The sequence below is a fragment of the Lynx rufus genome, unplaced genomic scaffold, assembly GCF_022079265.1.
Source record: "Lynx rufus isolate CCGP_SWC_20201006 ecotype Redwood Valley unplaced genomic scaffold, mLynRuf1.p SCAF_2, whole genome shotgun sequence".
Taxonomy (NCBI): Eukaryota; Metazoa; Chordata; class Mammalia; order Carnivora; family Felidae; genus Lynx; species Lynx rufus.
Window position 1 is genome coordinate 116,251,056 of NW_025814834.1, and position 21,196 is coordinate 116,272,251.

Below are 21,196 nucleotides of genomic sequence, written 5' to 3' on the forward strand. Positions count from 1 at the left end.
ATCTGACCTGTTGTAAAGGCCTCTAAAAAGTGAGGTAAAGAAAACCCCAGCTTCAGCCTCTAAATTCTAAAATTAAAATGGTTTCTTCATAAAACAGACCTCCAAATAAGCCAGGAAAAAGAATGAGAAGTCAAGGATTTTGGTATAGATATATCATTTTAATATTTAATTTAAAATAAAATCAAGGCTGGATTCATTTGGGGGAAAATATCTAATTTGCAGAATAGAAGTTTTGGGTTTTTTTTTAATCGTGAAATTATAACTCATTAGTGAAAACAGCCTTCTCCCTCCCCCAGGCTCCTTACAGAGCCTGCTTAGGAAATAAGAGAGGTGAATCATCTCCCTTACCTCTTCCCCACCAGGGCTGGGCTCTCCCCAGGACCCAAGGGAGGAATAAATCCTCCATTGCCTCTTCTCATTTCTACCAAGAGTCAGTCTTTAGCCCTAGGCAGGAAGCCCTGTATCAGGTTCAAGCTCCTGAGATAATGAGGGTCCCTTGGTTCCCTACTAAGGTTGGGCACATCTGGGTCAGAGAAACCACAAGGAAGACCTTTGCTTTTCAGACTCATGTAGGCAGTTATCAGGGTTCCCAGATGCAACCCCCTTATGAACACATGCATAGTCACAGAGGGAGAGGAGGAAAGACGGAAACCCTGAGCAGAACCAAGCCCCACCACCTTATCATGGCCCTACCAAAGTCCCTCCCCCAGGGCAGCTCTCTAGACCATTCACTGGGGCAGCAGGAAAGGCTGAGGGCCCTGTTTGGGGAAAGGTTGGCCCTTGGAGAGGTATGAATGTGTGGGTATAGAAGGCAAGAAGAACATCCTTATCTCCTCACCCTGGCTAAGGCACCAAAAGGAAAGAAGGAAGGTAGGAATGGTGAAGATGGGAGGGGAGAACAGATCCCTTGGATCCACTGGCTTAGGAAAGACAAAATACATGAGAGTGGAGAGAGGTGGGGACTACCATATAGGTCCCACGACTGTGCAAAGAGAAGCATCCAAGAACTGGGTAGAGCCACACTAGTGTGTACATTACCCATAATGTTCCTTCCACCCTGCTCCAGAGTTGGAGGAAAACATGTTGCAGGGGTCGAGGGAGCAGAACTGCAAAAGGTATTTTTCCCTGAGCCTGAAGGTTAAGGGCTAAAGAAATAAAGCTTTATATACATGGCAACATCTATTCCTTCCTATCCTGCTCAATCCTCTTCAGTCCATATGCTGACCATCCTGTTGCTATGAGGGAGAAGAGGGAGGTCGGCACTTAAAGGAAGGGCTCAGTTGGCCTAAAATACCCACTACTCCAGAGGAGAGGGAAAGCCCATGCACCAGCTTAGTGCTAATGCCTTTTTTATCAGCATCACTCACACCCCTCCCAGTCTTAGGGCTGAATAATTGGGTGTCCCCCTCTCTCCCCACAGGAATGAGGAATCCGAGGCTTAGCAGGGCAGAGCAGGATGGCAGGGCAGGCCTCAAGTGTGGTTTCTGGTCCCCTGTGGACCCAAGCTAACAGGAACTGGTCTGCAGGTTGCTCTCCGTGAGCAGTGATGCAATGGAGGATGGGTCGTAGACACTGTCAAATTCCTCATCTGAACTCAGCCCTTCATGCTGGGTTGACTCAGCAGCTGACCGGGAGGCTTTGCGCCTGAGTCAGAGAGAAGAATACTTGTAAGGGAGGGAGACAAAGATTGAGACAGCCACACTTACCATGCTAAGGAAATTCCCAGTTGTTCTAAGGCCTCTAGGTACTCACGAGATCGCCCACCAATCTGAGATCTGGGGAGATGGGATATAGACCAGGGGCTTGGATAGTAAAGAATAATCATACAGGCTTCCAGCCAGGAAGGAGTGACTGCCAAGTACCACCTCAGGGATCCTCCTCCCTATCCAGGAGACCCCATTCCCTTCCTGCACCACGACCCCGATTGAGCGGGGGTCAGAAAAGCAGCCATTACCAGGAGTCCTTCTCGAGGGTTTTGATCCGGGCTTGGAGCTGTTCGTTGGCCTCATGCTGCTCCTCCAGCTCACGCTGGGCCTTCTTCCTCAGGCCATCGAGTCGCTCAATTTCCTCTTCTGCTTCATCCACCTGCCGCTTCAAAGCCTTCACCCTCAGGCTTAGCTGGACAGGATACCAAGTCCCCACATTAGAAAAGCATCTGCTGCTACCGTGGGCTGGGACCCTCCCCTGTAGCAATTTTGACAAGGGATCATTGCCCTAGAAAAATGTTATGGCCATGGGCAAGTTCCCTAACTTTACAGGTTTGTTTGGGGGGATTAAATGAGTTCATACATGTAGAACACTTAGAAAGAGAACCTAGCACATCACAGGCACTCGATGCATGTGCTACTGTGACTGCTCTGATCCAATCCCTCCAGTCTCATCTCCACCCTTATACAAGGAGAGTCGAAGCTGGGAAGACCTCTGAGATAGGTCCTCCCCTGGCCTTCAAGCAAATGCTCCATACATGCTTGCCATATGGTTGCTTGGCCCTGGCTGCCATCCTTACCTGGTCCTTCTGGTCATTGACATGCTGCCGCTCGTCATCAATTTGAATGGACAGCTCTTTAACCCTCCGCTCCAGTTTTCGGTTGGTAGACTGCAAAGCTGTCTTCTCCCTAAGAGGGTGTGGAAGGGGGTGTCTATGGCTGTCGCCATTTCTAAAGGAACACCTGCTTGGCCCCCTCTGGCCTTCGTGAGCTCTTCTCAGTCACATCACACTGGAAAGGATCCAGGGCAGATCCAAAGAACCAGGAGAGAAGAGGTCATTCATATTTCAGAAGGCCTGCAACTCTCTTGCTCTTTACCAAGGAAAAAAGTTCCCCCTAAAGATCAGGCCAGGTTGGCCATGTCTGAAGTGCAAGATGGAGGGAACCTCAGAGGAGAAAAGCCCAGAAGGAGAGAAGAAGGGCTCACGTCACCTCTCTTCAGCTTGTAGCCGCTCCTGCAACTCCCGATTCTGGGACTCAAGATGAGAGAGGCTGGCATTGGGCTTCTGGAAGCCTTCTGAGCTAGCCAACCGGCTCTTCAAGTCCTTGTTCTAAAAAGGGCAGAAAATCTTCACAGTCACATTCCACTTCCAACCCCTCCTATGGCCATTTCACCTGCCTCCTGGGGTCTGTCCCCAAGACTCCCTACTTCCCAGCTCACCTGTCTCTCCAGGGAGATTTTGTCACACTCCAGGTCCTGTCGAGCTGACCTCTCCTGCATGAGCTCTGTCCTCAGCTGGTCCACCTGGTGGGGAGGGGTGAGAGGAGCCAGATTTGGGGAGCGCTCACAATGAACTAGGCAGCTGAACCACATGAGGCAGAGTAAACTGCAGGATGCTCTCTGAATCCCCATTATTCTCAGGCGACTAAAAAAATCAGCCTTTTCATATGGGACGAGCCACAGAATTTAAACAGGGCCTCCTCCATCACACCAGGAATTAGCATTCCTTCTGAATGGAAGTAGCCTGGATTCAGGGCAGAGTAATCCCAGGCCACCAGGATTCCTTCTTCCACTCAAATCCCTGGATTCTTTCCACTCGTCCTGAAGCAGAGGAGACCCTGAAGTAGCACCAGCCATGCACAGATTCCGCAGCCAGAATTCTCCTCCCACATGGGAGGGTGGAGGTGTTTTTGAGAGGGCCGAGAGGTTCTGTAGTCAGGGATGGATGCAGGGGACGGGTAAGGAAGGGCTTACCTGGTCCCGGCCACGATTCATGCGTTCCGTCAGTAGCTCCACAGTGCTCCTCTCCTCATCTAACTCTGCTTCCAGCCGAGAGACTTTTTCCTGTGGCAGAGGAGCAACAGGTTCTTTCTGCCCCACTTCTGGACACCAGAATACCAAACCCAACCAGGACCCTCTCAAGGCCCCGCCTCCACAGACCTGTCTCACATGTCCCCATAAGCAGCTGGTCCTTGCCCCTGCCCAGAGCCACCATAGAGCTAGCACCCTCTGCTGACCAGGCATGGCATCAAGGGAAAGAGGGAGAGGGCACCTGCTCTAGCCTTGGTCCCCTGGCAAGATGACAAACCCCAGAATCTATTCCTCACTGGGGTAGCCCTGTTTCCCTAATGGGAAAGCAGACAGAAAGCAAAGTGCCCGAGCCAACGCTGGGATGGAGAGAGTCAGAAACCAAAGTGCCAGGGTACAGACTAAGGAAGCAAGCTCAAGCCAGGCAGTCCCATGTAGATACTAAGGGTATGGTCTCTGGAGCCAAACTGCCTGGGTCTGAAAATCAGATTCCTAGCAGAGGGGCCATGGCTAAGTTGCTTACCCTCTCTATGTGTCAGCTTCCTTCAACAATAAAATGGAGAAAACAAGACCACCTATCCCACAGGATTATTTATCCTCAAGATTAAATAAGTCTGAAGTGCCCAGCACATAGCATAATATGTGTTTGCTGCTGTTACTGTCTTGTTATTATTATTATTGCCAAATATGGCAACCTGAAGAGCACTATTGCCTCTAAAGAGGAGCCACTGCTATCCTCCAGCCAACTGCTGCCATGCAGATAACTCAGGATCAGAAGCTCGCTGCTACAGAATTTTCCAAACGTATAAACGAAGCCAGAGCTTTTATGTGACGTGTACATTTCTAAACACTGGCAATTAATTCAAAGCCATTTAAAACACTGCAGTCAGGAGCATCGGACTGGCTCGCTCAGAGAGCATGCAACTCTTGATCTCAGGAGTTGGGAGGTGGAGCCCCACACTGGGTGTAGAGACCCCTTAGAAACAAAAAAAAAATATTAAAAAAAAATTATCTTTAAAAATGTTTAACAACAACAACAACAACAACAACAAAAGAAAACACGAAAGGAAACAAAATGAATACCACCACGGTCAAACTCCATCAGCAGTGGGCTACCAGCTTTCGATCCCTAGCATAGAAAGGGGGCTTGGCTTGTCCCGGCTCCTTTCCCCACAGAAGTCCCAGCTATGCCAGGATCTGGACACCCCTCCCCTACCCCCCCCCCCCCACTCCCATGTCATTACCTCAAGACCCTTGAGTTGCCGGGTCCTGTCATCCTGGGAGCGCTTTTTGTTCTCCGCCTCCTGCTCCAGCCCCTGCAGTTTCTGGGCCAGCAGCTCCTTGTCCAGCTGGGCCGTGTCACGGTCAGCCTGGGATGCCTGCAGGGCCTGCCGCAGCCTCTGAGTCTGGACAGAAGGAAAAATGGAACAGCCCAGAGAAGTTAGGTGGGGACTCGGGGGTGGGAGCAGTCCGCCCCTGCGGAGAGAAATGTTTCATCACTGATGTTCTTTAGAACCGCCAGAGCAGGTGATAATCAAAAGCAGGCTGACTTTTAGTTTGTTTTCTTTTCTTTGAAGATCTGGTGGGTTTTATTCAACCATTCAGGGATCCGGGCAACATCCTATCTAGCCGGCAGAAAAGAGCTCCTGGTCCATTTTCTTTATTGTTTTAACGCCCTACAGAAGTTAGAATCACCTAAGTGGTTTTTAGAAAACTCATCCTGGGTCCTGGCCCTAGGGGTTATGATTTAAGTGATACAAGCTGCAGCTTGGGTATTAGGATTTTAGGTATTTTAACAAAAGAGGTTTAATGTCATGACAAAACACAAGTTTATAATACATTGTTACTGTAAAAGATTGTGAAGCATTAAAACTAGCAATCATATTTACATTTTTTTTTAAGGTTTATCTATTCTTGAGAGAAAGAGAGCACAAGTGGGGGAGGGGCAGAGAGAGAGGGAGACACAGAATCCCAAGTAGGCTGCAGGCTCTGAGCTGTCAGCATACAGCCCAACACAGGCCTTGAACTCCCGAACTGCGAGATCATGACCTGAGCTGGTCAGACGCTCAACCAACTGAGCCACCGAGGCACCCCTACAACTAGCAATCATATTTAAAGCATCTACTGTACGTCAAACATGCCTCTATATTGATACCATACTTCCACTAACATTGCAGTGTGGAAATTTTTTGGTACTGGGATCTTTTTTTTTTAATCTCCCCAGGTGATTCTAATGTGCAGCAGTTTAAATATTGCTCTACAGGGGCGCCCAGGGGGCTCAGCAGTCAGAGAGGCCGACTCTTGATCTCAGCTCAGGTCATGATCCCAGGGTTGTAGGATGGAGCCCCGCGTTGGACTCCTCACTGAGCCTGGAGCCTGCTTGAGATTCTCTCTCTCTTCCCTGCCCCATCCCCCACTCACACTCTCTCTCACCCTGTTTCTCTCTAAAATAAAAAAAATTAAAGTTAAAAAAAAGTCACTGCTCTACAGACAAGGCACCTCCTATCATTATCGGTACCTAGAGTGGACAACTCCCTACCTCACTATGTCACTCTAAGTGGTTAGACCTAAACCGGGGTCCCAGGATCCCTTGGCCCCAGGTTTAGTTAAGAGGCAATGACCTGCAAACCAAGGACATTGGGAGAGTTCCCACCCTCCTGCCATTTCTGCCCCTACCTCGTCCTGAAGCCGGCTCAGCCCCCCAGAGCTCTTCTCAGCCTCACTGGCCCACTCCTTGGCCTGGCGCTGGGCATCTGCCACCTCCCGCCGGGCCTTCTCCTTGTAATCCTCCAGCTGGGCCTGGAGCTGCTGCAGGGCCTGCTTAGAGTCATTTCCAATCTGCTCCAGCTGAGATGCAAAGAAAACAGCCTTTCAGCACTGCACCTCTGTCCCTTCTCTGGGCCCAGACACCCCAGACCCTCCTTCCTGCCGAAGCTGGGCCCTAGGTCCCTAGTATGGCTAGTAGTAATATACAGATTGCCTGGCTTCAAATCCTGGCTCTACCACTTACTAGCTGTGTGACCACAGCTCATTTTCTCTGGGTCTCAGTTCCCCATCTGTAAAATGGGAAAATAATAGTACCTACATCACAAAGTTGATGTAGAATTATGATAGCTAATTACGTAAAGTACTTACAACAGTGTCTGACACAGAGTAAACCTAATTGACCATATTTCAACAAACCCAAGAGGCCAATGATTACAAGATGTACGACTAAGAAAGAAAAATCTGCCACTTGAACTGTAACATTCCATCAAAATTATACAATGCAAATCAACTTCAGAGTACATTTTAGAGCTGACGAAACATATTAGGTGTTTGCTCTAGCTTTACAAAGATATTAGGAGAGAACCTTACCTGAAAAAAAGTTATTTATTTCTTTTTTTTCCTTCTTCCTTGCCCTCCCCCGGATATAAAATCCCACCCACGAAAATTCCTGTATTTTGGTCTTAAAGACATCTAGGGAGGGATTATAGAGCTTTCCTTTCCCTACCCCAAATAGAAAATTCTACTAATGAAGATTGTTACGTTCAGGTCTTAAAGATATCTCAGGGAGAATCCCAGGAGACATTCTCCAAGGATCAAGACCACAATGAAATGGGACATAGAGGGGAGGTCAAGGGCACAGAGAAAGAGTAAAAAGGACACCCTCTCTGAAGATTTGGCCTTGGCCTCCCCAGCAATGAACTTGAGGAAAGCAAAAACCACACATTCTGACCTCCTCCCCCGCTCAGGCAAGCTTCTGAAAGAGCTGCGCCTCTTCCTAAGAGCCCAGGCCACCCCGCGCCACACCTCCTTGTTCAGCTGGCACACAGTCTTATCCAGCAGGCGCTTCTGTTCCTCCAGCTCAGCCTTGCCCCGCCGGAGCGCCTCCCGCTGCTTCCCCTCCTCCTCCAAGGCCCGTTTCAGGGCCTGCTGCTCCTGCCCCAGGCGGGCCAGCCCCCGCTGGGCCTCCTCCAGCCGGGCCTCCAGTGCCCGCTTGGCAGCTGCCAGGCTCCCCTCCTCCTCCTGAGCTGTGTTCAGGGCCTCCTCAAGCCGCTTTTTCTCTGCCTGGGAGAGGGAAAGCCATTTGGAGAGTAGATAGGAGGGAAGAAAAAGAGGTTTATGAAAAAGGTGGGCAATGCAAACGGGCTCAGAGGAACCAGCAAAGGAATTAAGACACAGAGGACAAGCACAGGGTGAGAGATAAGAGACAAAAATACCAGTACAAAGGCCAAGACATTCATAACAAAGCACACTCCAGAAAATAAACCTAACTTTAACAGAGGGTTGTTGGGAAGGCAAAAACCAGCACACTCGGGGCAAAAGAAAACTGGTAGCTGAGGATTTTGCTAGGGAATGTTTAGCCAGGGGTGAGGGGAGAGAGGGCCAGGAGGAAGCCGCCAAGGTGGGCAGAAGCACTGACCTCTAGCCGCTGCACCCGGTCGCGAAGCCTCGCCTCCGCCACTTCCCCACCCTCCGCCAAGCCTCGGGCCTCCTTCAGCTGCTGCTCCAGACCCAAGATGCGCCGTCGGAATTCGTCATTTTCCTCCTGGGTCTCCCGAAGCGTCGTTTCCACTGCTGCCTGCCGCTGCCCCAGCACCTCCACCTCTGCCTCTGCTGCCTTCTGAGCCTGCGGCCAGTTGGGGGAGTGGCAGCTCAGACCCCAGGGCTCAAGGCCACTGACCACCACCAAGAAAGCCACCCCAAAGAGAGCCCACAAGAGCCAGATTTCAACAGTGGTAGTGCTCCCTGAGAACCCCACCCCTACGGAGACGTGGTGCGTGCCATCAGGTGCAGCCCTGCCTCCCCCTGCCAACCCCTGGCTGCTTTTCACCGCACACTTATGACCAAGGATCTGGTCTGTACATACCCAGGGTAGGTAATTTCCTCGCCCTCTGGCTCCTCAGCCCTCCAGACCCCTCAGCCTCCACCTCCTAAGCCCTGTGCCCACTCCCCTTGCCTTGGAAGCCTCTTCACAGTCCTGTCTCAGCTGCTGGAGGGTCTTTTGCAGCTGGAGGTTCTGCTGTTCCAGTTCCCGGCCTCGATCAACCTCAACCCTCAGCTGTTTCTCCAACTCCCGCTCCCGGTGACGCCCAGCCACCTCCTGGCTTTGCTGTTCTTCCCTCAGCTCCTTAAGTTCCTGCTGTGTCCGGCGCAGCTCCTAGAAGGGAAGGGGAACGGTGACAGGGCAGAGAGAGCCACCCTTGGATAGGACACTGTGTAGCAACCAGGACCCTCATACATTGCTGGGGGAACGTAAGACGGTGTGGCCGCTTGGCCGAGTGGCTTGGCGGTTTCTCAAAAAGTTGACCCATTAATTCCATTCTTAGGTATATATCCAAGAGCACTGAAAACATTTTTTGGGAAAACATGTTATATGAATGTTCATAGCAGCATTATTTCATGAGAGCTAAAAATATAGAAATGACCCAAATGTCCATCGATTGGCAAACAGATAAACAAAATGTGGTATATCCACATAGAATATTATTCAGCCATAAAAAGTAATGAAGTACTGACACTTGCTACAACATGGGTAAACCTTAAAAGACATTATGCTAGGTGAAAGAAACCAGACATGCAATGTATATGTATATGATTTGTAATGTATATGATTTGCCAGAAGAGGCAAATTCATAGAGGCAGAAAATGGATTAGTGGCTGCCAAGGGCTGGGGCAAGTGACTAGATATGGGGTTCATTTTTGAGGTAATGAAAATGTTCTGTAACTAGATAGTAATATGGTTGTACAACTTTGTGTACACACTAAAAACTACTACGCTATACACTTTAAAGGGGTGAATTCTATGGTATGTGAAATAAATCTCCATAAAAAAAATTACATGGAATAGATGAGGGTGTGAACAAAACAGGATTGGCTGTTTCAAAAACAAAAGAAAATGTACTGAAAACCAAAAAATGCAACACAATAAATAGTGGGGCTGCTTTTATTTCTTTTTTATTTTTAAAAAAATTTTAAGGTTTATTTATTTTGAGAGAGAGAGCACAAGCGGGGCGGGGGGGGGGGGGGAGGGGAGAGAGAAAATCCCAAGAAGGCTCCATGCTATCAGCACAGAGCCCAATGTGGGGTTCAGTTTCACAAACTGTGAGATCATGACCTAAGACAAAACCAAGAGTCAGACACTTAACCAAGTGAGCTACCCAGGTGCCCCTACTTCTTTTTTAAAAAATTAAAATATTGGGGCACCTGGCTGGCCCAGTCAGAAGAGCATGTGACTCTTGATCTTGGGGGTTGTAAATTTGAGCCCCACAGTGGGTACAGAGATTATTTCAAAATAAAAATCTTTAAAAAAATTAGGAGGGGTGGGAGAAAAAAATTAAAATATGAACTCTGGTTCTAGTTCTTTAGCTGTTAGCTACTTCTGAAATTCAGAAATTACCATAATTAGGCTGAAAGGATATATAATATATTGTGAGTTCTCAATGTAAGACACTAACAAAACTACAAAGGAAAAGAAAAACAGGGGCGCCTGGGTGGCTCAGTCGGTTCAGCATTGACTCCTGGTTTTAGTTCAGGTCATGAACTTGCAGGCTGTGGGTTTGAGCCCTGCGTCAGCCTCTTCACTGACAGTACAGAGCCTGCCTGGGATTCTCTCTCTCTCCCTCTCTCTCTGCCCTTCCCCCACTCGCTCTCTCTGTCTCTCTCTCCCTCTCAAAATAAATAAATAAACTTTAAAAAATTTAAAAAAAAAGAAAAACAGCACAGTGTATGGTCTACATTGGACAAAGTCTGTTTTCCTAATGTATATACTTTGTTATTGATTAAGTACTGATAAAACATACTTTACATATGAGTAAATGAAGCTCTGGTTATTACTTTTTAGCTTTTTAGCTTTATCTAGCATAATCAATCAACTGAGATTGTCCAGAGGAATTATGTAGACTAATATAGCAAATAGACTTCAGACTATCCTTAATTTTTGTTAACTTCATATTAATACAGTAAAAATTTAAGAGCACTTTTCATTTCACAGCCACCGAAGTATATTTGGTTTTGGTTTATTATGTTTTTCTCACCAAATATGTGTGTAAGCTCAGACTTTTATTTACCTGGAAAAGCATCACAACTATACTTCTTTACTCTAATAAATATGGTTACTTTGGTTAAAATTAGGCAGTCTTACGGTAAAGGCATGATACACAAGCATTGATCAATTAATACTTGTTAAGTAAGCACCGACTACATATCAAGCATTGTGAATCAAAGATTATAAACCTAGAAGAATCTTCAGGAGGCCATAAATGCCAGTTTTCTATACTAGCAAAAATATTTTCTAAGTTTCTAAATCATCCAAAATAATTACTTGCTTTCTTGTCCTTCATAAACTAATACAAAGAATATGAAGAAATTATTTATATTTACTTCAATTTGGTGACTTTATCATTTATAAAACATCCGTGCCTGATAAAACATCTAATTCCCTTGGTCTAGATGCTATACTCTCTAAGCAGCCTTCAAATTACAACTTGGCTTCCCAAGTAGGCCAGCCTGCCATGCCAATACAAGTATTCCAGTCTGTGTGACAACATTTCACATTACGAGTTAATAAGCTGGCATTCTAACTGTAAATGTTTGTTTCATAGATGTAGGTAAAGAGTCCATATCCCACCCCCCACCCCCCGCTGCTCCAAAACAGAGCAACTCTTGCTATCTGACCAAACTCCAAGCTTGCAAAAATGACCCTGAAGTTTCACAAATCCATCTAAATGCTGCTCCCCACGAGGTCTCTTGGGAGGTAGCCAGCAGCCACCAATCTGGCCACCAAAAGTCCTTTACATTAGAAACCTGTATATTCAATGAGAGCAGCCAGGCTGGATCAGAATGTGTGGGGCAGAGATACGGCCAAACAGGTCCTGAAAACCAAGCACACAGGAGGCAGCCACAACAGTGTAGAGGCCCGGTCAGTGTCTGCCAGCCCAACCTGCCTGCCCTTCCACACTCCAATTCCAAGTTCGTGCTTGCTTGCTTTCTCTCTCTCTCTCTCTCTCTTTCCTTCCTTCCTTCCTTCCTTCCTTCCTTCCTTCCTCCCTCCCTCCCTCCCTCCCTTCCTTCCTTCCTTCTTTCTTTCTTTCATCTCTGAACCCAATATGGGACTCAAACTCACAATCCTGAGATCAAGAGTCCCATACTCCACCAACTAAGCCACCCAGGCACCCCTCCAAGTACCTTCCTGAGCTCCTCCATTTGGCGAGTGTCTGCAGCACCAGCCCGAGCCTGCCCTAATTCCCTTTGCAAGACCTCCATCTTGTCCCCAAGCTCCTCTTCCATTTCCTCCTTCTCCATCCGCAGCTGCAGGAGTCTGAGCCCAGTCAGGTGAATGAAAAGGGAAAAGGAACAAGTTCAGACCACCTGCCAGGGAGAGGTGAGCAGGATAATGCAAACCACCTCCCCAGGGGCCAGGAGCCTGGGCACCCACTGTCAGCAGAGTGAAGGGCACAGCAGGGGTAGAAAGGAAGCAGGATGTAGGAATCATGGATAAGCATTCCCAGGAAAGAGGCAAAGTCCTCACTCCTGCTTGGTGGCTCTAAGCTCCTCCTTGTTCTTCTGGAACATGCTCTGCCAATGCCCTGTCTCCTCCGATGTCTCCTCCAGCTCTCTCTGCAGTTCCCGCACGAGGGTTGACATCTTCTGCCTTTCAGCCTCTAATGCAGCATGATCCTAGAGAAGGGGACAGTTGGGGGTCAGGAGGCTCAGAGGGAAAAATGCACTTCAGATCAAGTGTAAGTGTGTAGAAATGGAGGCTTGGGCCCACAGGGCACCACACCAGCTGCACACCCTTGTCCCCCAGCAGTGCCTGATGTGATGCTAGCAGAAAGCTCTTCCCAAGCCACAGTCCACCCTGCTGTTGTTTAGATGAAGCCCCCCCTACCCCCCAGTTATTTCCCCATGGGACTTGGGTCACACACCCTCACGGTACTCCTGGCCTGCACTCCCTCTCTCTGCCCTTGCAGGTTTCCTGGCCAAGGTTTTCACTACACCTCACATGTATCTTTTAGAAGGAGTTGCAGTTACAACTAGAAAAGTCTCAAAATACCAAGGCCTCACGGCAGCCCCTCTTGGGGCGGGGAGTGCCCACTTCTGGCGGCCCCTGCTCTGGCCACATGCCTGGGTTGCGTCTTGCATACTCCGGCGAAGCTGCTCCGTGTCTCGCTGGTACTGCTGCCGGACCTGTTCCACCTCCTGGTCACGGGAAGCCACTTCATCCTTCAGGGCCCCCTTCAGGGCTGTCAGCTCCCGCTCCCGCAGCCTCAGCTGCTCTTCTACCCGCTGTTTGCCCTCCAAGACGGCTTCCAGAAGCTCCCGGGTCTCTAGCAGGTCCTGGGGAAATGAGGGTGGAAGTACAGGGGTGACTATAATAGGATCTGCCTTGCTATTCATTCAGTCAGCCGATCAGATACACTGACTGAGCACCTTGTACATGTTAGACTCAGTACCAGGTGCGAGGGGTCTCTGAGATGCCTATTTAGGAAAAAGGAAACGCACCATTCTGGGATCTAACCCCAGCCCACCTTTGAGTCTGTCTGAAAGCACGCTAAGGGGTACCTGTAATCAGCTACCTACTGCCCATGCGTTGGGGAAAGTGTGAGTGAGCAGATTTGAAGGTGCTCCAGATGACAGGAAGCAGAGGCAGGGGGAGCCATCCTGCCCCCACCTTCATTAGCGCCTCCTTAGCAGGCTCCGGCCCCTGGGCCTGCTTCAGCTTGTCCTGCAGTTCCATCACTTGGGTCTCCAGCCTGTGTCGTACCCTTTCACCCTGGTCCACAAGGAGCTTCATGTTCTGGAGCCTAATAACAATAGATAACATTAGCAAGTGCTAGGTGTCAGCCAGCTTTCTAAATTTTTTTTTTTTTTCCAACATTTATTTATTTTTGGGACAGAGAGAGGCAGAGCATGAACGGCGGAGGGGCAGAGAGAGAGGGAGACACAGAATCGGAAACAGGCTCCAGGCTCCGAGCCATCAGCCCAGAGCCTGACGCGGGGCTTGAACTCACGGACCGCGAGATCGTGACCTGGCTGAAGTCGGACGCTCAACCGACTGCGCCACCCAGGCGCCCCAAGCTTTCTAAATACTTTATGCATATCGTTTCATTTAAACCTCCTTAGAGTCTCTGTTCAAATCTTAATGAGGCCTCCACTGTGCCTCCACCATTCGGCCCACCGATCTGCTTTAACTTTTCTACTTATCACCTTCTCCCATGCTGCAAATGTACTTACCTAATATGTTCTTTATTTACGGTCTGCCCTGTCCCCCACTAGAAGCTCTGCTTCTGGAGAGCAGTGCTCCTCATCTGAACGGTTCGCTGATGTACCCCAGGAATCTAGATCACTGCCTGCCACACAGTATTCATGGCAAAACATGTGCTGAATGAACAATCCTGTGAGGTAGGTACTATTATTAACCCATTCTACAGATTTAGAGCCTGAAGCAGAGAGGCAAATCCAGGTAACCCAACTCAGGCACCACCACCATGACCGATAACATAAAGAGAAAGGTCCTATCTTTAAACTGTCTCTAGAAAGACTTCCCCCTGTCTCTCTCACCCAGGGGCAACCTCCATCTGGCCTTGGTCCCCAAGCAGCCCCACGTGCACACTCGGCGGCACTCACTCTCTGGTGCTCTGCTGGGCCTCCCCCTTCCTCCTCTCCAGCAGTTCCTGCAGTTGGCTGCACTCTTCTGCCTTTTCCTCCAGCTGCCGCTCCAGCCCAACCCGGGAGGGTTCTAGCTTCTGTCGCTTCTGGAAAAGGCAAGGAGACAAAAACAGGTGGAGAGTAGGAAAAACCGCTCAGAAGGACCAGGAGTAATGGGAACGTCTAACATTTAATGACACTCCCTAAATGACAGGCGCTGTACTAGGGACCCTGTGCTTATTATCTGCATTTAATACTTTTCACAAGCCTTGGGACTTGCGATGGTTTAAAGTACATCCACTAATTCCTCAACATTCCTTTCAAAAGGTGAAGCCTCAGGGTGCCTGGGTGGCTCAGTTGGTTGAGCGTCCGACTTTGGCTCAGGTCATGATCTCGCGGTCCGTGAGTTCGAGCCCCGTGTCGGGCTCTGTGCTGACAGCTCAGAGCCTGGAGCCTGTTTCAGATTCTGTGTCTCCCTCTCTCTGACCCTCCCCCATTCATGCTCTGTCTCTCTCTGTCTCAAAAATAAATAAACGTTAAAAAAAAAAATTTTTTTTTAAAAAAAGGTGAAGCCTCTTCCCTGGAGTATGGGCTGGACTTGAGGACTCTCTTCTCTTTTTTTTTTCATGTTTATTTATTTTTGACAGAGAGAGACAGAGCATGAACAGGGAATGGGCAGAGAGAGGGAGACATAGAATCCGAAGCAGGCTCCAGGCTCCGAGCTGTCAGCACAGAGCCCAGTGTGGGGCTCGAACCCACAGACAGCGAGATCATGACCTGAGCCGAAGTTGGACGCTCAACCGACCAAGCCACCCAGGTGCTCTGAGGACTCTCTTCTAACAAACAGAAAAGGAAGACGTGATGTGTAGCTTCTGAGACCAGGTCCTAAAAAGGCATTGCAGCCTCCAATCCTTACCCTCTCTCTTAATCATTCACTCTGAGGAAAGGTAGCTGCCATATTGGACGCTCAAGTGGCCCCATGAAGAGGTCCACATGGCAAGGAGGTGAGGCCTCCAACCAACACCCACTGTCTTCTCATGACTAGCCCCAGCCAATACCTTGCCAGGAAATTCATAATAGACCCTGAGGCAGAACTACCCAGCTCAGCTGCTTCCAGATTCTGGGCCCTCAGACACCAGAAGATGATTATTTCAAGCTGTTAAGTTTTGAGGTAATTTGTTACACAGCCATAGGTAAGTAATATAGTACAATTATTATCCCCACTTTACAGTTAAGGAAAGAGTGGCTTTGAACATTTAAAGAACCTGCCTAAGGTCAGGGTAACAGCCAACAAGTTAAGGTATCAGGATTTGAACTCAGTTTGACTCCACAGCTGACCACTTAACCAGGACACTATACTGCTTTCCAGGAAACAAGGGGTATTAAAATCCAACACTTACTAAGCACAAACTACATTCAGGGCAATACCCTGAGAGGTAGAAGCAGTCTATATTTTTTTAGTACATAACCTTTAGCATAAGACTGACCTGAATTTTCAAATTCTTCTCTGCAACTTATTGTCTTGAACAACACACTTAACCTCTCTGATCTTCAGTTTTCTCATCATAAAAGGGTTCACAATACCTACCTTACGAGATCCCTATAATTACGACGCGTTACCTGGGACAGTACCTACTACAAGAAGTTATCCTCAATAAATGACAGCTATTGCATAGTGCCATCATTATAATGTCAATGGAAAGGATTCAGGTAAGTAATCTGCTCAAGGCATACACAGCCAGTGCGCAGCAAAGCCGGGACGGAAACTTCCAAAGGAAACAGGTGGAAGGTGGTCAGAGCCCTGATGACTGCACCCCTATCCCTAAGCTCCAGAGAACCCCAGACGTTCTTGGCGGGCCCAGCACACACTCTTGCCTCTGGTGTCACAGAACACACGACTGCTTGTTCCATTGCTTGGAAGAGCAGCCCAGGCCCCGGTTTCTCCCGTGTCCGGCATTCCCCCTGCGCCTCCAATCTCCCCTCACCTTCACCTCTTCATCCAGCTTTTGCTGTAGCTCCTCCACTTTTCGGGTGAGTTCCCCCTGCCCGCCCAGGGCCTTAGTGGAACCAGAAGGCATCTGCCAGGGATATGGCGGGAAGGGATGAGTCCACATCCAGACCCCAGGCCCCAAAGGCCCTAGCCCTGTCCACCCCCCACCCCCCCCACCCCCCCGCCCAGGAAGCAGCCACTCACCACCAGGGGCTGCATCTGTTCCAGCACCAAACTGACCTTCCTCTTCACAGACGTTTCGCTTTCTGAGCTTCTGGGGGATGCAAGAACAGAAGCAAAGCTTAAGGGAGGGAAGAGGCAGCAGAGATGAGGGAAAGGGGAGCTAAGGGCAAGGAAGATGGGGAACGAAACTAGAAGGAGGAGCAGGGAGGTATGTGACTGCCCTCCTGGGAGGGCCCCCACGCACCCCTCCCTCAGGATGCTGTAGATGGTAGCCTTCAGGTGGTCCACACTGCCTGGTGGGGCAGCCTCCTGCTGGTCTCGGAGCAGGTCTGGAGTTGACTTGAACTGCAAAACATAAACCCAGAGAAATAGGAAGATTAAGCCAGGAGCGTGTGTGGCGTTCAGATGGCGCAGCAGCGGCAGGTGGGAGATGGGGTCCTCCACCACGATGAACAAGCCTGAAGTGGGGAAAAGAGGAGACTGCTGAGGCCTGAGCAGGAAGCCCAGGAGACATCTGAGTGGAGTATGCCTCTCACTACTGCCACAGGCCACATTTTCCTTGACAAGCAGACCTCAACCAGCTGTGAACTGTGTCACAAGTTATCTGTCACCAATGATAGTTCAGGTACTAGAATTTGTAAATGAGTTACTTTTAAAACAGGCTTAACTGCGTCTGCACGAAGTTGCTCCCCAACTCACTTGCACTCCTGAGTGAGAAACAAAGCCGAGAGTTGTGACAGGAGCACTAGGAGCTGCTTCGATTACCAGGCCCGCCTTACTTACTCTGCAGACCTAGCAAAAGCTAGTGGCCGAGCACAGTTAATTGCCAGGCAGTAATAAGTAACTCTTATGCTTGTGAAGGCTGACTTCATAGTTCGTTCCATTTTCATGAGAATATCATCTGTTTAGTAGAAGGATATAGTGGAGGACAAAAGTAGAAACCTTCTGCCTTTAGCTATTTGAATCAGCAAGGGGTCCTGCAGCTAGTGGGTCAGGAAGCAGAAGCCACAGGGGACTGGGGTCTGACCTGTAGTATGCCAGGGTCATGGACTCTCCCTTGTGGCTCCTCAAAACTCTGAAGAACCCAGTCCTGGGTCTGACGGGAACGGCTAAACCCACCAAGAGGGCTCTGGCTCTGGACCGACTGTTTGGAGCTGCCCATGTGACTGTCATGCTTTGTGCTAGGGGCCCAGTGGTTGGGGGACCAACGCTCCCGTTCCTCAAGGGTGTCCCGTGGGAGCCGGTTGTCCAGGCTTTGGCTCCGCTTGCGCTGTTCGGGGGGCAGTGTCCGCATGCGCCGGCCAGTCCGGCCCCGGGTCTGCCCCCCATGGTGGCTGTCAAACTTGTTGATGAGAGAGTCCACTGAAGACAGGGGAGCAGTGTCGATGGTCCCTGCGGAAGCTCCTTGAGGGGCCAGTTCCAGCAGGCTGGTGCTCCGGGTGCTCGGACTCACAGGGGCAGGGCCTGCCAGTGAAGCCTGGGAGCGGGATCGGAGCAGCCTTCCGTTCCAGTGGTCCCCAGACTCCTCATCAGACACACTGCCTTGTGAGCGTGCAGGAAACTCCTTGGCATGAGAGTAGGAGTGCTCCGGGGGTTCCGAGTTGGAGCTCAGAGCTCCCAGAGCCCCTCTGTTGTTGGCCCCCTTGATCTGGACTCCAAAGGAGTCACTGCCTTGCTCCCCACTGTTGAGCACCACAAAGGGCTGCCCAGCAATGCCCTGCACACGCACAGCCACCCCATAGGTACTGGCTCTCGCATCCTTAGCTGGACGTCGCCCACCACGACGTAGGGTGCCCATCTCTGCATCCCCTGCTGGCTCTGTGATGAACCGAATCTGGACTCCATGGTCGACAGGGCCCCGGGGCTCAGCCATGGTGGACGCCGGCTCCATGAAAAAAGGGGTCCTAGAAAATCAAGAAAAGAGTTTAGGCTGAGAGACTGGAAGTAGAAACACCTGTCCAGCTTTTGTGGGGCTCATTGCCTTGTCATTTCTTCTACATACAACAGTGGTTCTCACATTTCATCTGAGCAGCAGAAGTACCTCAAGGGCCTGTGAAAACACAGACTATTGGACCCTATCCCCAGAGTTTCTGATTCAGTACGTCTGGATTTGCCATTTCTAACAAGCTCCCAGATGATACTGATACTTCTGGTCCAGATTCCAGATTTTGAGACCCACTGACTTAGAAGAATCCATTTCCTCTAATACAGTCCTAGTGAGCTTGACTTCGTCAAGAGTTTAATGACTGCTTGACCTTCACACATACACATATACCATGATGTGTTTCCTCCAACCCCAAACCCTACCTAACAGATACCTCTATCCTAATGGATAAAAGGGGCCCTCCACTCCCAGAGCTCATTTAAAGTACGGAAGACCTGTAAAGTATGCCCTCCCATTTCTGGGAGAATAGCAGAGATGCCTCTGGGTTGGGGGAACTGAGGGCTGAGTGAGGAAAGAGATGGGAGAGTAACTAGGTTTCTACTGTGTGTCTGTCCCTTTTAAGTCTGGAACCATGTAAATGTATTGCTTATTCAAAAAAAGATTTAAGTAACATTTAAGAGTTCCAGTCCAAGGGGCCCTAGGTTAGGCAGACTTGTCCCACCAGAGGGCCAGAGTGAAGACCACCCATGGGCCAACTCCTCGGGTCCACATTAGCCTAAGATTAGAGTCAGCAAAATGGAATGTATTCTAGGTACGCTCTGGCTCCAGCAACTGGGGAGGGCAGGTTCTCCTCCAAGCAAATAAAAACTCCAGCTTCCCCAGCCCTGCGACTAATCTCTACCGGAGACTGGCACCACACTGGAGGCGGGGCATCGAATGTGCCAGACAGACACACAAATGTACCCAGCCCAACCTCCCAGTGGAGCCCTGGGCCAAGGAAAGTTGGCAAGGCCCCCTTCAGGGACTGTAGATATGCTAGGAAGCCCAGGAAACTGGGGGTGAGTGGGGAAGGGAGTGGCCTAGCTCCAGGTGAGAAAGGGCTTGGTGGGAAGAACATTCCTAGCATTCCCAGCCCTTCCCCTCCAGGGAGGGAAGGAGCCCTTACAGGCAATAGTTCTTCACCGTTTTGGTTCTGAGACCCCATTGGAGGGAACAATGAAAGCAATGCCCCTCCACCCCCCAGGAAATAGTCCACAGAGTCTCAAGAGTTTCACGAACACCTCAAAGCTACCCTGAACTAAAGGAGCCCACTCAGGCATCCGGGAGGACTTCAACCTACCTCAGATACTCCAAACAGAAGGACATTTAGTTGGCTGGGTCCTTTGTTAGAATTCAAGTAAGAGATGGGACCGGAAAAGAAGCTACAAGGGGTCAGTTTTACAAACCGCTCATCTAATAGAAAAGGAACTGGGGCGCCTAGGTGGCTCAGTCGGTCGGACGTCCGACTTCAGCCCAGGTCATGATCTCGCAGTCTTTGAGTTCAAGCCCCGCATCGGGCTCTGTGCTGACAGCTCGGAGCCTGGAGCCTGCTTCAGATTCTGTGTCTCCCTCTCTCTCTGCCCCTCCCCTGCTCATGCTCTGTCTCTCTCTCTCTCTCTCTGTCAAAAATAAGTAAACATTAAAAAAAAAAATTTTTTTTTTAAAGAAAAGGAACCCAGCCCCACTCTTCATTTGATATTATATAACCATGAGCAAATCATAATTTTTCTGAGCCTCAGTTTCTTCATCTGTAAAACAGGTATAATAATAACACCTCATAAGGTAATATCTGTGAGAATTAAACAATAATTGCATGTGTAAAAATTTTATCAAGTTTGGGGCGCCTGGGTAGTTCAGTCAGTTAAGTGCCCAGCTCTTGATTTTGGCTCACATCACAATCTCTCAGTTCATTGGTTCGAGTCCCACGTCAGGCTCTGCGCTCAGTGGGAGGCTGCTTGGGATTCTCTCTCTCCCCCTCTCTCTCTGTCCCTCCTCGTGCTCTCTCTCTCTCTCCCTCCCTCCCTCCCTCTCTCTCAAAATAAATGAATGGAAAAAAATTTTTTTATCAAGTTCTACACTTCAGATTTTTGCATTTTATTTACTCTACTTTACTCTATTTATTTATTCCACTTTAATAAAAAGAGGGAAAATGACAAGACATGAAACATGAAACATACCTAGCAGTGTATGCCTGTCACAAAGCTGACAACAAATGTTACCCAGTGTACATGCTGTTCCTCCCACCAAGACCTTCCTGGCTTCACCTGCTTCACAGAAGAATGTCACTTCCTCAGAGCCTTTCCCATCCAGACCCTCCCACAAACTAGGTCAGAACCATGTTATATGCTCTATAGTCATCCTTCAATGAATTTGCCTCAGGTTTGTTTTTTGTTTTTTTTTTTTTTTGAGAGAGAAAGAGAATGAGAGCATGGTGGGGGGGGGGGTGGGCAGAGAGAGAGGGAAAGAGAATCCCAATCAGACTCCACCTACAGAGCAGAGCCCAATGTGGAGCTCAATCTCGATCTCATGAACTGTGAGACCATGACCTGAGCCAAAATCAAGAGTCAGATGCTTAACTAACACCTAGGTGCCCATCAGTTGTTTTTTGTTTTTAAAGATTTTATTTTTGGGGCACATGGGGGGCTCAGTCAGTTGAGCATAAAAAAATGATTGTGATTCTCTTTCCTTCTCTCTCCCTCTAAAATAAAATATTTTTAAATTAATTATGTCAA

General features: G+C 49.2%; 1 protein-coding gene across 1 annotated transcript; it reads right to left on the reverse strand.

The window, feature by feature from the left end:
• Nucleotides 1-192: 192 nt before the first annotated feature.
• On the reverse strand, nt 193-18,431 carry CGN (cingulin). The gene is made up of 20 exons (XM_047084301.1): nt 17,568-18,431; nt 16,785-16,885; nt 16,562-16,631; nt 16,353-16,445; nt 14,347-14,474; nt 13,391-13,523; nt 12,844-13,056; nt 12,248-12,396; nt 11,905-12,037; nt 8,678-8,878; nt 8,141-8,347; nt 7,528-7,785; nt 6,412-6,582; nt 4,980-5,141; nt 3,682-3,771; nt 3,148-3,231; nt 2,919-3,037; nt 2,507-2,615; nt 1,955-2,118; nt 193-1,644 (listed from the first exon to the last, which is right to left on the reverse strand). The coding sequence occupies exons 1-20, from the start codon at nt 18,429-18,431 to the stop codon at nt 1,506-1,508; spliced, it is 3,588 nt and encodes a 1,195-aa protein (XP_046940257.1). The 3' UTR covers nt 193-1,505.
• Between the last annotated feature and the right edge of the window lie 2,765 nt (nt 18,432-21,196).

Bases quoted from the DNA above. Each gene is read 5' to 3' on its own strand.
- CGN (XM_047084301.1), bottom strand. From the start codon at position 18,431: ATGGAGCCGGCGTCCACCATGGCTGAGCCCCGGGGCCCTGTCGACCAT. The intron at 5,142-6,411 runs GTAGGGGCAGAA...CCTTCTGTCCAG, and splicing joins TGAGCCGGCTTCAGGACGAG to ACTCAGAGGCTGCGGCAGGC. The intron at 2,119-2,506 runs GTAAGGATGGCA...TATCCTGTCCAG, and splicing joins TCAATGACCAGAAGGACCAG to CTAAGCCTGAGGGTGAAGGC.